Source organism: Lathyrus oleraceus, chromosome 3, assembly GCF_024323335.1.
Source record: "Lathyrus oleraceus cultivar Zhongwan6 chromosome 3, CAAS_Psat_ZW6_1.0, whole genome shotgun sequence".
NCBI classification, from domain to species: Eukaryota; Viridiplantae; Streptophyta; class Magnoliopsida; order Fabales; family Fabaceae; genus Lathyrus; species Lathyrus oleraceus.
Window position 1 is genome coordinate 53,443,215 of NC_066581.1, and position 16,166 is coordinate 53,459,380.

Consider the following 16,166-nt stretch of genomic DNA (forward strand, 5'->3'; position numbering starts at 1 on the left):
CTTGCACTGTCTTGGATTTTTGTGTTTCGTGTCTTCAAATCATAAATTTAGCCATAGTAATCTCAAGGATCAATTTTTTTCCCTTCATCTTAGTAACTATCATTTTGGATTTTCAATTGTCAAAACTACAGTAATTCACTACGATTTCAGTAGAAGGTTTAATTTGGAGTTTGAAATTTTTTATAATTTAATTTTTTTTCTTCTTTTCTTAAAACTAAAATAAACGAGCCTATAATCCATTTATGTTTAATCGTCTGATATATGTTGTATTTGAAACACTTCTAAGCTCAAAAATTTATGTCGCTGCAATTGGATTATGTTAGTTTTTTTTTTTAAATTTAACATTGAATTTTTTTCCTCTTTGGTTTGAATATGACTTCCCACTTGACCATATGCATATTCTTATTCTCACCTAATCAATTGGGGATCTCATCACATAGTCTTCATCCACAATTTGACGAGAGAAAGTGAAACCTCACATAATCGATCAAGATGTTCCAAAAGGAATCATGTCAATGGAAACTTCACATCATCGATGAAGAAGTGGTTGATGATTGTTATAAAGAGATTAACGCCGTGTTCGATTATAATATATAAATTGTGATAGCGATTTTGGAGGTAATTTCAACTGGGGATCTCAAATTTTATTTTTGTGACGTGTTTTTTTGAATTATGTATCTCAATGTTTTTTTTGTTGAAAGAATTTTATATGGATTGCGTAATCTAATTTAAAGTTACGAAGAACGTGTATATTTTTCTATGGATTACGTAATCTAATTTGAAGTTTCAAAGAATGTAATCTAATTTGGATTGCATAATTTAATTTAAAGTTTAATTTGAAGTTACAAAGAACGTAAGTTAATTTGGATTGCGTAATCTAATTTGAAGTTACAAAGAACGTAATCTAATTTGGAAAGCGAAACACCTTTGTTCCAGCTTCACACTTTCCCTTCTAAATGTCTCTTTCCTTGGAAGGATTTCCTGCAGCCAAGACATCCCCTCTACCGGCACCAGCTAGAGAAAATAGAGAACATGTCCATTACATGTTGAAGGTGATCTTTGAAAGAAGCTCAATCTTTTCATCTATGAATTCTTTTGGAGGAATGACATGTCTTTTGTCGATACAACGACGAAAGCTTCCTCAGGGATGCGAGCAATCCGAGAGGGAAGAATGACAGACATTCACAAGAAGGGAGTAATTGAATCCGAGGATACATTCTTGGTCAGACAGGTCCATTTGGATGTTTTTAGCTGCAATAAATGGTTTGAAAATGTATGTTTTACTGAACAATATTATGCGTAGGTCAGTTAGGTGTGCTCATCTAATTTTTTCGCATTAGCACTTTGACACTTCAATTCTATCAGGGCATTTAAAAAAATCTTCAAAAAATATGTGAATATTAGATCTATTTCAATTGCATTTTATTTATTAAAAAAATTCTAAAAAAAAAGGTTATTTTTGTCTTTTATTTTATTTTATATGTTTGTATCTATTTTAATACAAAAAATCACAAAAAATAATATTTATATGAAAGTTATTTGTATGGTTTTTTTCCAATATTGAAAAATTCCAAACAAATAATATTCTGATTTCCTTTCCCCTTAATTTCATTTATAAAAAAAAAATCCTTTTTAATTGACCTATTTTTTTCATTATAAAACCAAACAATTACACATTAAGGGGGAGGAGAACAAAAAAATAAACCAAAAGCCTCACAAAATCCACAACTCTCCGTCTCTCACACGTACAGAGCCACCAACACCAAGAAAAGTCACATGAAAGTTCCTAAAACCAAACCTTCATCATTTCTCTTCATAAACCATCTCCATAGTTAACCTTCAACTCCTCATCAACCACTCTCCAAATTCCGCCTTAATACACCATATTCATATCTCATTCATCACTCCATCATCTAATATCCTCATCCTTCATACACCACACACAAACACCACAAAATCATCACCATTAAACTACCTATCACCAACATCCTCACTCCATCATAAACCGCACACACCATAAATTCATCACTAACCTCAAATTCATCAAACTCCATCAAACAAAACAATAACAACAAGTCACAACCCAAAATAAAAATTGGACACAAGAAGGAAGAAAAAGTGAATTACCAAAACACTCTTCAAGCGTTGTCAGAGGACCCTCCTCATTCCGCTTTTCCACTGTCGGCCTCTTATGCACGTGTTAGTTCATATTTTTGACGCCCACCCCAAATTACCAAGATTGGAAAATATGCACAATTGGTTTCGACCAAGAAATAATTCGACCAACTGGAGGTGAATCGACTTAGCTGGTTGGATAAGGATCAAACTCATAGCTGAAATTTCGGAGCAGTTCTTTAAGAAGCAGTTAAAAAATGATTTTCGATCAAAGATTCAAAATTTAAATAAAGGAGGGAAGTTCACATTCGTCAGAAACCGCAAGAGCACACGTGGAGCAAGGTGAGCGAATGTGCACATGCAGGGTGCCACGTGTATCAACGTTATTGAAGGACCATCAAAGTGGTTATTTCGATCCAGTATAAATATAGGGTATTAGTGTTAGAAAAGTGTGTGTCAAATTGTGTACAAAATCTGCAAATTTACTAAGTATCCGTGTGAAGAAGAACTGTAAATCGCAGAATGTACGTTGTCTACACCATTGTTTAGTTATTTCAAAGCAATATAAATTTGTCTTTACTTTCTTTCCAGAAACATTCTTCCTTGCTTCTTCCTTTCAAACACTTTATTTTTACTTTGTCATTTGCAAATTTAAGATCCTTTCGTTCCTTTCCTTACCTTCAACTTTCATCTTACAATCTTAAGATTCCAGTACTTGCAAACTTTACTTTACTATTTTCAATCCTTTACAATTCTTGTCGTTTACTTCATTTTTCTTTACTAGTTCTAAACGCTGATTTAAGACCTTTCTTTTCGTTTAAGTTACTCTTTTGTCCTTAGTTTTCTTTAAAACTCTGATCTGACGTTTAATTTTTGATCATTTATTATTACCATGTTTACGAAACACTTAGCACATGTCCTAGGATCAATCTGATCGATCATGCGAGCAACCAAATTTAGAAATTTGGAAGATCAGCGGTTGTTTACCAATTTTCAAGGTAAACAAATTGGCATGCCCAGTGGGACCAGTGCTAACGTCATGTATTGTGTAACACTTTTTATTGCTAAGTTTTGCTTGGGAAAAGAGTCGTTGTATGCTTTTAAGAAGTGGTAAAATAGCCATAAACGATGAACGACGAACAAGGAGAGAATCCCAGACAAGGATGGTGAATATGAATCTACCAGAAACTCAAAATTCTCAAAATCCATCAACTAGCAACATAGTGCCCCCTTCTTCTTCGATAGGGGCAAACACGACATGTGTATGAAGTAGTTCCGTCTACGGTGAGTTCGATACCTACGCATTCTATCTACCATTCTGAACCAATTCTAACTTACATTGGACCTAGGGGACCTCTTCACACTCCTTCACCAATTAGGGATCCCAAATAGGTCGTTGGTGCCCCCTGGTTTCTCAATACCATTTAGCGGTCGAGAACAGCCGTATGGAATGCCAACTTCAGTGATGGCTAATCTACAGAATATGGGTTCTACTTTTTCGGAACCGGGGGCTAACATAAATTCACCAGTGCAAGGGTCTGGGATAAACACGGGTCGAACCAATCAAGCGTTAGGTCTAAGACACCCAGCGTAACTACCCACTCTTACCAACAATTTTACGGCGGCATGGAGGCAATAAATGGACGAAAGCAATCATGAAAGTGTCCAAATGTTAACTCAAACTTTGACCACTGTGTTGAATCCTCTGATTCAGAATACGACTCAGTTAAATCAACAGATGACAACACAAGTGGCTCGAATGTCTGAGTTTCTTGGTATACCTCACCACCAGCGTCCCCTGCCTAGGGATTGGGTAAGAGAGAATCAAGAGCCCACGTTTAAGGAAGACCTCACCATTAACCATATCCCACAAAATCAAGGGGGAGTAATAGTAACCCCTAGGATTGAACCACATGTACCCAGGGAACCAAGGGTGTTAATGGTAAACAGGAATCAAAATGCTGATGATATCATACGGCAAGTTCGACATGATGATGTGGCAACAGATAATAACCTAGCAACTATAGTCGAAATAATTATGGTTCGAAATGGGGTAAATTTTGGCCTTAGAAGACCAAATTATACGTCGCCTTTAGCAAAATATGTCCTATAAACAGATGCACCCCTGAGGACCAAAATCCTCAAATTCACAAAGTTTGCTAGGGATACTACTGAGTCCACTGTTGAACACGTGGCGAGATATTTAATCGAAGCTGGAGATATGTCAAATAACGAGAGCCTTCGGATGAAAATTTTCCAAGTTCTCTTACAAAGAATGCTTTCACATGGTTCACAACTTTGCACCAAAATTCGATCCACTCATGGAACCAACTGGAAAGAATGTTCCATGAACAATTCTACATGGGGAAAATGAAGATAAGTTTGAAAGACTTGGATAGTTTCAGACAAAAATTCACTGAGCCAATTGATGACTATCTGAACAGATTTCGACTACTCAAAGCCAGGTGTTTTACGCAAGTACCAGAGCATGAACTGGTCGAAATGGCCACTGGGGGCCTTGACTATTCGATTAGAAAGAAATTGGACACTCAATACCTGAGGGATATGGCCCAGTTGGCTGACAGAGTTCGGCAGGTAGAGCGTTTAAAAGAAGAAAAGGCTAGGACGAATAAAGGTAAAAGGGTAGCCTATGTCGATTTCAGGAAAGATGATGAAGATTCATGTCATGAAGTTCCAGACTTCGACGATACTGAGATCGACCTTGCTGAATTGACACAAGGGCCACCATATGCGTGCAAGTCGTGACAGAATTCGGCTCAAGATAATATAACCAATCCTTAGCAGCACTCTGTAGTGAAAACGGGAAGGCTCTCAACTTGATGTGATCTTCGGTGATTCCTTTAGGTCTCAATGGTGTAGAGCAAACAACCTGAAATTCCTTAAGATGCTTATGCGGATCCTCACCTGCAAGACCACTAAACCTTGGCAACAAGTGTATTAAACCAGATTTCAACCCAAAAGGAACAATAACATCAACATATTCAATACATAAACCATTAATTCATATCAGGAGCAGCAAGCTGCCTTAGTGTTCTATGTTCAGCCATGTTATTAAAATCAAGTTCAGAATCAGAATCAAATAAGTTATGCAAATAATCAGAATCAGAATCGCTAACGGGTGGTGAACTAGTGCTAGCTTGATTTGCTCTATGGCGTGCGTGCAAGGCTCTCTCTATCTCAGGATCAAAATCAAAAAGATCAGAACAACTAGACCTAGTAGCCTGAACTAATGCAGCAACAAATGCGAAAATGTCAACAATGTCCCTATTAGGCAGGAAAAAAATATGATCAAAATAAATTCAGAAAAATACAAAAACACAAAATTGAATCTAATTAGACGAAATAAGAATTTTGGAATTTTTTTGGAATTTTTTCGAGACTATGAAAACAGTAAAAAATTCATAAAAAATAGAAAAAAGATGAATTTGGGAATTTGAGGGTGGTTACTCGTAACTCTTTCCAAAACAGAGTTTGAATCGCATGATTTTTCTGCTCCTAGTAGATAAAAAGATGAATTTGGGAATTTGAGGGTGATTGCACGATTTTTCTACTCCTAGAAGACAAAACAGAATTTGAATCGGACACAATTTTTCAAAAAATCGGGTTTTCGGACCAGGACGGACCAGGTCGGACGAAGGAACGCGAATTGGCCAAAACAGCAAATCGGAGGGCCAAAACACTATAATCGACACCTATGACTCAACTAACGATTAAAAACAACAAGAATCCCCGGCAACGGCGCCAATTTGATCCGCTGTCGCGCACGGGTCAAACAAGTAATTAGAAAACTGTAGTTTAGCGGAAGCGATAATCGAGTATCGTATCACAAGGATTCTTGTACTATTCCTAACCTAAAGAAATCGATTTAAGGGGTTTATGTCTTAGTGGTCGATTTAGAAAACAAAGCAAAAAAAAAAGATTAAAATAAACTATTACAAAATAAGTCAATCTACTATTTTCGGTTTCCGGCTAATCATTGGTTTTTACCTACCAATTTCCTAAGCGGCTTCGATCTCTATTCGATTCAATTTAGATTGACAAGCGCAATAGATATATGGCAGATTTATATTCCTATATTCCGAATTAAGCAAACGGATAAATACAATCGTGAATTAAGCAAACACGATTTACAAACGCAATTTAACGACAAAATGACGAAAATGGCGATTAATAGTTAGGAATGCAATCATACGAATTTAATCAAAACCATTCCATAAAATACAGATTAAGCAAATGAAATTTCATAGAATAGAATTGAATAAAGAACGAAATTAAGTTGATAGAATAAAAACCTTAAAGCCTTGGAAATTCGGTTACAGTAGATTGACTCTAGGAGATTAGTTCCTCTTCATGATCGCACGAAAGCAAAAAGTTATTATGAATAATGTGTAATTGCTACAGTACCGCGGCTGCTCTTTTAAACATAATAAGAGTTTCATTAATAATTCAAACTGGGCAAGAAAACCTAAATTCGGCCCAACAAATGGCCCAAAAGAAAATATTTCCTAAAGTACGAAACTTCAACGAATTATTTGAGACATCTTCACTCCGAATCAGCTTTTGGTTTCAACATAAAAGTCATAGATCTTTCTCTTAGATTTCCAACACATGTCAAAACTTGCAAAACGACATCTCGTAGCTCAAGTTATGATCTGAACGGTGGACAGATATCAAATAACCGCTAAAATTCAAAATAGCAAACGAAAATAGATTAAAGGCAAACATGAACTTAAATCTAAAAACATAATAAAATAGTAAAATAAGCAAAATAAACTAGATAGATGCCCAAGTACAATTATAGAAGAATGGATTGTCTAGCTTATGAGGAGCTTACAAACCTCAAACTCTAATGTTAGAGTATGTTAATTAAATCATCAACCATTATTCTTAAATACATTTGTTTGTCATCATCAAGAAGGGGGAGATTGTTGTAACAAGATTTGTTCATGCCCTTAAAAGGTTTTGATGATAAAAGAAGTATTTAAAGAATAATAGGGTTTACTAATGGTTGTTCAAGTGTGCAGGATCAAAAAACATTAACCTTGATATAAATCAAGTTAATCACTCAGAAGAACCATTAAAGGGAAGCAAATTTGTTATGAATCTGAAGGATCAAAACCAAGCTTTCAGACTCTAAAGAGTCTACTTAAGTCTTTCAGATGTTGAGCCTAAGCTTACTTGAAATACAAAGATAAACAAAGCTCTGAAAACAATAATCATTTGAAGCAAGCAGACTCTATTTTAAAGGAATAACTATGCATCTTCTGAACAAGCTTCATCAACAATTTTGAAGATACTGCTTCAAAGGAACTTGTCTATATCAAGTCATCAACTCTGAAAGTGTTCATCCATACTAGTTCTGGTCAAGACTCTGATGAAGGCAAGTTCAGAACCTGAGATCCAAGACTCTGAGGTCTCATTTCAACCAGGTTCTAAAGACATGTTCTATCTTCTGATTATTCTTTAACTAATTCTATTAAAATACTCTGATTCAGGAAGCTAAGTATAAAGAGAACAATGACTATGAGCAAGCTTTAACAAATGTCGACAAGAAGTCTCCAGACAGAAGTTATCGAAAGAAGATCATGTGACAATGATACACTACTTTATGTCTAATCAGCATAAAGTAACGCTGTTAGGATCTTATCTCTCCAACTACTCTGAACTTTGTTATGCTCCTCTCAACGTCTTTATGCTAACTGAGTTTTTATCTTACTCTATTATACACTAGATAAAACCTTCAATGACTACTTGAACCAAGGGTAGTTTCAATCTTAAAAGGATCTATTCTCAGTATCTATTTGAAGAAGAAGGTTGAAAACATTTAAAGTGCTCAAAAGCTCTCACGTAGATCTCTAAAAGAGAATGAATGTGAGTTGAAGAATATGTGACTTTGTTCACAAGGATGTGGTACTAGTTCACATAAATGGGTTGAGAGAGAGAAAATGTGTTTGTACATAAAACATAGATAAAATAAACACACACTAAAAAGAAAATATAACCAGAAGGGTTAAGTGTGTGATAGTAGAATGAGACGTATTCACATATGTTTTAAAGAAATAATATGTGAATATGTTCAACATATCAGAAAGATACAACAAAAGAAAATATGTGTAAGGAGAGAAGAATAATGGAATTTCAGTCTTCTACACTCAGGAGCAAACAATTCATATTTTGCTCAAGTGTGTAAACCTTTGTGTATCCGCTTAACCAAGAAGCACACACATAAACACAAAGTTCATACCAGACTTTTTGTTAAGAGAATCTGAAGACTCTAGTCGTTGTGCTTAGAGTACATGTCTTTTTGTTAGATTGAGCAAATAAGTCTATTTCTGGATAATTTGAGCATTGAAGTCTCATGCTTGCGGACAAAACAAAATTCTCTTTCAAGGATTGATTGAGCATTGAAGTCTCATGCTTGAGGACAGAGCCGAAGTCTCTTTCTGTGGGATTGAGCGGGAAGTTCTGAATGGATAGTTTAGGCAAGGAAGTGTCTTGCTTGAGGGCTTGAGCATAAGCCTCTTTTCATGGGATTTAGCAGGAAGTCCTGAATGGGTAGTTTAGGAAAGGAAGTCTATTGGTTAAGGGCTTAAGCATAAGTCTCTTTCTAGTTTTATTTAGAAAATCGTAATCTGAGTGATTATAGAGAAAATATCTTGTGCTGCAAGGGGACTAGAATACTCTCGGTTTGAGAGGAACCAAAATATATTATGTGTCTCTTTATTTACTTCTGCATTTATATTCCGCTGTGCAAGAAAATATGAAGTCAGACTCTGAACTAATTCAGCCTCTTACTTGTATCAGGATTTGAGCTTGACACCTTAGGTTCTGAAACAGGGTTAAGAAAAAGGAAGTAAACTTTTCACTATTGTTACTCACTCTGGTATCAAACTCTGAATGTGGTTAAGAATCTGATGTTCCAAAATCAGAAGTGAAAAGATGTTTTTGGGCATACACAATTTAACCACCCCTTCTTGTGTATTTTTCTCACATTCATAATTTTTTGCTCCACCATGATCTTATAAAAGGGCTTCGAAAGAGTTGAATGAAGAAGCTCCCTCATCAAGGGATTTCCCAAATACGCTTTTCGAATCATAATCGTCAGTCATTGATATAAATTTTTGGCGCATGCGATTGCGAGCAAGGCGAGGAAGAGGAGGATTGGGGGATATCCTTATCCTGTAGTAGAAGAAACATCACTCTCAGAATCACTCACTATATGAACATAACTATCACTCATCTTGGCTAGAAAATAGGAAATGATGAAGGTAAAAGCTTGAGTTAAGAAGGATATTTGGTTATGTGAGATTTTTGAAACAAAGTAAATGGAGAAAGGAAAAAATGTTGATCAAAGAACTCCAATCGTCTGATAAATGCTTTCAGGAAGGAAGAGAGGAAGGTGTTTGCTAATGAGAGCGATTATTAATGAACTTGAATGCGAAGGATTGTGAAAAATGTTCCTCAATGCTAAACTCCTCGTATAATAATAATAATAATATTAATAATAATAATAATAATAATAATAATAATAATAATAAAGGTTAAATATGTTCCTTCTAAATATTATAAATTTCATTTTTAGTATTTCAAAATATTTAATTTAAAGAATGGTTCTCTTAAAAACATTTATCCACACTTTTGATCTCTAATATTAAAACCGTTGTTAAAACTATTGTTAACTCAGTTGTTAAATAATAAACCGTAGTTAAGTCTTTCGTTAAGTTGTAAAAATCGACTCTAAGTTGCAGGAGGGGGCAAAATTGTGGATGCAAATTTGTATGAGAATCATTCTTTGAAGAAAATATTTTAAAAAATTAAAAATAAAATTTAAGATATTTAGAAGGATCACACATATTTAACTTTAATAATAATAATAATAATAATAATAATAATAATAATAATAAATTATATTAAAATAAACAAACAATATCATATTTAGAGAGTTAGTTTAAGGATAACAATTTAGTATTGCAACCTAAAATGTGAAAGGACAATTCTAAAATATTTTTTGATGAACTTTAGTACTTCACCAATATGGTCCAACTAATCATCTTAACTCATGAAACTCAATGGCCAAAATAACTGAATCATCTTAACTCATGAAACTCAATGGCCAAAATAACTGAATGTGACTGTGAAGCTTATCCAATAAAAACAACTTTTGAGTGAAACCATTGACATGATGAATGAAAACTAAGAATGAAAAATATGAATATAGCATGTTCAAACATATCTCTTTTAATATCTACACACTGCTTGGTTGAGGACAGGTTCAAGGAATTTAGTTTTCATCCTCTATTTCAGCTGATCAAGCTGTTTATCTATAAAACCCATTCAAAATCTGTAACCACTCAATGGCTACAATTTATTGCACATAGTGCTCTAAACAAAAACCATAACCCAGCATTACAAAGAAATGTAATATAAGTCTTGATCAAAGTCTTAATTCAAATAGTGATCCCAATCAATCTTCTCTGGCCAAAAGCCCTCCAAAATCTCTACAGCTATGTCCCTAGCATCAGTATTTTCATTGTGCTGTAAAACTGCAATCTTCTCCATCCCTCCACACTCCTCAACCATTCCCTTGCGTGCTTGATCTGCCCTTAAAATGTTTCTCAATCCATTTAAGCAAATACACACCGTCATTGGATCTGCACAGGTCAAGAGGGCACAAAGTGGGGGAATGCATCCATCATTCACCAATGACCTGATGCAAAAAGAGAGTTGTCTAGGTCAGGTTAAGGAAATATTTGTTAGTAAATTGACTGCAGGTTGCAGGATGCGTGTTAGAATAGTCATTGCAGCCTATAAACTTACAGAATTTGTTCCGGACTTCCATTATTGGTGATATTCAAAATCGCCTGTGCAGCATCCTTTCTAAAGTCTGATTCAGCCCGAGTAGAATTAACCAAAGCAAAAACCAAACCAGCAGAAATGACGGCCTACCCAACAAATCATCAAAATGATATGAGTTGATATATATTTTGTATACTCACTACTATACCGCAAGAAAGTTATTGTTTATACCTGGATTTGAAATACAGTCCAAGTGAGATTTGATATTAGCCTCAAGGCTTGTGTAACTATCTTTATATTATTTTGGTCCGTAAAAAATGATTGAAGCCATTGGAGATCTTCTCCAATTATTCTCTAAAAAGACATGCCAAATTTGTTACCAATAAATCAATTTTATTTTGAATATTAAAGAAGAACAAAGACACAAAAAATTATGCTAGATCCTTTTTACCTGAGCAGAAACATGATTCTGAGCAGCAATCTCTGCTAAAGTTAGCAAAGCTGGCTCAAAACATTCTGGCATAGGTTTTCTGTAAAAACAAGGCAAAATATTTAAAAAAGGACTAACTTCAACTTATTGATAGTTGAGTACAGACAGTATTGCAATGATTTACTTGATTAATTCAATCATTCTTGCACAAATTTGTGCTTCATCCACAGCTTGGATCATATCTGCTTTGCTAGCAATTAATGAAAATGTTGTACAAGCGTTTGTGGCAACTTGTTTATCTGTCATCAACAGGAGTTGCTTTAATACAGGCATGTTTTGCCGTATCTGAAAGAAGAAGAAAAATTTGCATAAGAGCATAATATATTCTGAGTGCATTAGTTATTCAAACTTTTTCAAACCTGATTGAAAACAGTTTTATTAGGAGGTTCTCCACGGCAGAAATTTGCTAAGGCGAGTGAAGCTTTTGTTAGTATAGTTAATCGTGGCTCAAATGGTTGCTTCAACAACTTCCATAATTCCAAGAATGCACCACTGTCAATAACAGCCTCCCTTGTGTGGGTAGAATGATAGGAAATATTGCTTAACGCACATATTGCCTGCAAAAGTTTGAAATCTTATAAGATACAAAGCAATTACATGATTAGACAAAAAAAATAATTATGTAGCATGCATTGTACCATTTCTCTGATTTCATCATTTCCAGTCCCAAGCCTATACACAAGTGGGGGAATGCCATTTTGATCAATTATAACCTGTGTTTGCACTAGGTTCCCACGGGCGATGTTAGCGAGACTCTGTGCGGCTATAAGTCGCAGTTCAGCGGTATCGCCAGTTGCCAAAAATTCAACCAAGACAGGCACACCACCTTGGTTAATTACCTCATCAATGACAGAGATTTCTCCTGAAAGCATGGTTTAATGTTAAAATTATATAAGGCATATTATAAGAATATAATTTAATTAAATTTATGAATATACCTTTTTCTACAAGCATAGTGAATTTATCACTTGCCTCAAGTTGTTTACCAAGTTGATTAGACATCAACCATCCAGGGATTTCAGGAATTTCATCTTTCTAGCATGATTAAGAACAAAAAGCTTCTCATGGTTAATTTTCAACTCTTATCAAGTCAAATTCAAAATACAACAACGTTTATCCCTAATCTTCATTAGAATTTTGAATTAATATCTTCAACATTACACAGTCCAATGTTTATCCCTAATCTTCATTAGAATTTTGAATTAATATCTTCAACATTACACAGTCCAATGTTTATCCCTAATCTTCATTAGAATTTTGAATTAATATCTTCAAATCAAAGGTATACTTACGATCTTCTGATAGGAACTAGCTTCCCTTTTAGCTTTGTAGCTTTTCCTTCTTCTTTCGTTCTTCTCAATTTTCTTCAATTCAGCTTCGGATTCAGGTCTTGGAGGAGACATTGTTTGCAACTGTTTGAAGAAATGTTCCTGAGAGAGATGAAAAAGAACAGAGTTGTTACAAAGTAGAAGATAACAACTGTTTCTGAGAGAGAGATGAAAGAGAACAGAGTTGTTACAAAGTAGAAGATAACAAACTTGTTGTGTATAACAAACTTTTGGTTTGAGAGAAACTTACTTTCCAAGTTTGAGTTTCAAAATGTGAGTGAACGAATGAATTTTGTTCCACTTCAATACCAAATAGCTTAGTTTTAAGCGCGCCTTTTCTCCACACTATTTCTAATTTTGCAAGCCTCTCAAATATCTTTAAACTGTTTCATTTCAAAAATAATTATTTTATATTTTACGTCCGTACAAATTATAATATATATAATTGAATATTAATTTTTAATTATGGTTTTAAATTTTGATAATGCACCAACAGTATGATTTACATGACTACAAAGCTAAAAGGATAATGGTCTTGTAAGATAAAAATAACTTTGGTTCTCCGAGCGTGAGGATATAATTAATATATAAATAATTTTGTTCAGGATGTATCATATAAACATATTTAAAATGATAATTTTGTTTACTAAATATACATTTTTTATCAAACAATTTTTAAGCTATTTCAACAATCTATAAATTAACTTTATTACTGTTATCAAACTATAAATTTGAAATTAAACTGTTTTTTTTAGAACGTAATGGATAAAGAGGGAAGCCTCTTGTCTATCAGATATATTTATTTAAATGCATAAATGTAAATATATTTTTATACTAAAATATCATATTTATAAATTATATTTGGAAGTAGCTTATTTGTTTATATTAAAATATCTATTGTTAGTCAGATATATTTATTTAAATGAATAAATATAAATATATTTTTATACTAAAATATCGTATTTATAAATTATTTTCACATGTAATATTCACTCATAGTGTGAGGAGTGTGGAGAGTGGATTGAGTTGTGTGAATTGGTGAGAAATTCGTTAGTGAATTGAGTGGAGGTATAATGATGAGTATGATGTGTGATACCACAGGGGAGCACACGTTTTCACTTGTCCTTATTATTTTTTTCAAATTTTAATTTATTATAATTTGTTTTTGATGCACATGTTGTGATGCTATTTGATGAAATGATGAATTGAATTAGATGTGTTCACATGTTTTACATCTTGTTTCGAATAGTTTTTTCTCTTCTCAATTTCATTTTGATGCATATACTATCATGTTAATGTATGTTATTGAGATGATTAAGAATGTATGCTGATGAGTCTTTGTTGCTGTAACAAATCGTGTCCCTCAATTTCAATCTTCTTCTCCTTATTCAATATTTAATTTTGTTTTATTGCGTATGTATGCAGTTGGTATGTGGATGTACCAAGAGGGCATGGTTGATGCTTGGATGTATGCAACAATATGAAGAAGCTGGCACAAGACGATGAGCCCTTGCTATAAAGAAAATGTGTTTCACAACAAGCCAAAACTCCTTTTTTCTCTCCATTTTTATTGAATATGTAACATGATGTATGTATTAGTGACAATGAATGTGTAATATTAGAAAATCATATATAATACAAAAATATAATTTATAAATAAATATCTTCAATAAAAATATCTATTGTTAGTCTAATATTACATGTGAAAAAAGAATATAAACTTACACTATCAATAAAAAAATTATATTCCACCAAATCACATCTTTATTTTTAATTTTAAAACAATGACATAATATGAGTGAATATTACTATGTATGATATTGTAAAATTACTTTAATTAACATTGCACTTTAACCTTTTATTACATAGTGAATTAATTATATATTTCATTCTTTAAAGCTCCGTTCAACTTAATTTTATTTAAAATATAATAAGGACCATTACAACAAAACCATCCAAAATCAAGACAAGCAACGTAAGTTAACCACCAAGTATTCAAATCATATCTAAATTCTTTTTTTCTTTGCTTTCAACCATCTTCAAACATTTTTTTTTTACTTTATCAAACATTTTATTATTTCTTTTCACCTGCATAACCAATCTAAATGGTACCGCATGACAACTATGTATAAAATAATGTATTAACCAATTATACTCCTAAAGTTATAATCAATATGTTAAATATAATTCATCTCAAATTAGTTTAATTTGTATTTATATTTGAATTTATTTTGTATTTTACTTGAGGTTTTATTTGAATTTGAGTTGAATTTGGGTGAACGTATATAAGGGCAAAATAAGATGATTTTGCAACAGAACTTTACATTTTGAGAGTTTTTGAAATTTAGTTACAAATTGCATTCTCTCTTTTTTCTCTCTATTCTTCTTCATTTTCTTTAATTCTTGTGCATCAATGGAGGTTCATAGTTGAACTTCAACAATTAGTATCTAGAACCTGGTTCAATTCATAGGAAAATACGAGTGTAGTGAGGTGTGTGATTGATTTCGTTTCCGAAATCCGTGTTGAATTGAAGTTCGAAATCGAAGAGGATCACATGTCTTGATTATCAGGATTTGAGAAACACGAATGTTTGTGAGAACTGAGTTATTTCACAAAAATGAAGATGAACGACGAAAATGATAGTTTGGACACAAAGCTTCCAGTATTCGACGGAAAGAATTGGAATCGGTGGTCGATTCAGATGCGTGTGTTGTTTGGAGCTCAAGATGTTCTTAATCTCGTCAATGACGGTTACACGCCGATTGCAGAAAATGCAACAAAAGCGCAGAGACGAGGAAGAAGTATCAAAAGGCGTTGTTATATATCCATCAATGTGTCGGTACGAATGTGTTTGAGAAAATTGTTGATTCGACGACGATGAAGGCGACGTAGGATACACTAGTGTGGTGCTACGGTGGTGACACGTCAGTGAAGAAGGTCAAGTTGGAGTCCCTACGTAAGCAATATGAGAATCTCAGCATGAAGAACAATGAGAAGGTGCTTGGTTACATCTCTAGAGTAATTGTGCTCACGAATGAGATGAAGTCTTATGGAGGAGCGTTCTCCGAACAAGTAATCATTGAAAAGGTGATGAGATCACTTACTCCTCAGTTTGATTACATAGTTATAGCTATAGAACACTCTAAAGACACCAGCACCATGAGAATTGAAGAGCAGCATAGTAGTTTAGAGGAACAAGAGTTGCCTCTGACTGAAAGAAACTCTGAAAGGGAGTCATAACAGGCTTTGAAAGCTTCTTCTGCCAAGAAGAACCATAAGCAAGCATGGCTATAGAACAAGAAAAAGTATGGTGGTGGTTTTCAGAAGTCAGAACTCTCCAACTCTGAAGAGAAGAAACATAAGAATGTTCAGAAGGGAAAGGAGAAGTTTGACACGCGAAAGGTTTAGTGCTACA

General features: G+C 33.8%; 1 protein-coding gene across 1 annotated transcript; it reads right to left on the reverse strand.

Annotated features, from left to right (window-relative positions):
- Window positions 1–10,387: 10,387 nt before the first annotated feature.
- LOC127129613 (importin subunit alpha-1a) lies at window positions 10,388–16,037 on the reverse strand. Its single transcript, XM_051058767.1, has 11 exons — window positions 15,910–16,037; window positions 13,001–13,133; window positions 12,715–12,852; window positions 12,361–12,457; window positions 12,061–12,284; window positions 11,782–11,979; window positions 11,547–11,707; window positions 11,384–11,462; window positions 11,164–11,286; window positions 10,954–11,078; window positions 10,388–10,843 (listed from the first exon to the last, which is right to left on the reverse strand). Exons 1-11 carry the CDS (start codon window positions 16,035–16,037, stop codon window positions 10,579–10,581), a joined length of 1,671 nt encoding a protein of 556 aa, XP_050914724.1. The 3' UTR covers window positions 10,388–10,578.
- Window positions 16,038–16,166: the final 129 nt, after the last annotated feature.

Excerpts from the sequence above, each read along its gene's own strand:
- LOC127129613 (XM_051058767.1), bottom strand. The coding sequence starts at position 16,037 with ATGCTTGCTTATGGTTCTTCTTGGCAGAAGAAGCTTTCAAAGCCTGTT. Across the intron at positions 12,853-13,000 it reads TTGAAACTCAAACTTGGAAA|GAACATTTCTTCAAACAGTT; the intron begins GTAAGTTTCTCT and ends CATCTCTCTCAG. Across the intron at positions 11,287-11,383 it reads AGAATCATGTTTCTGCTCAG|AGAATAATTGGAGAAGATCT; the intron begins GTAAAAAGGATC and ends ATGTCTTTTTAG.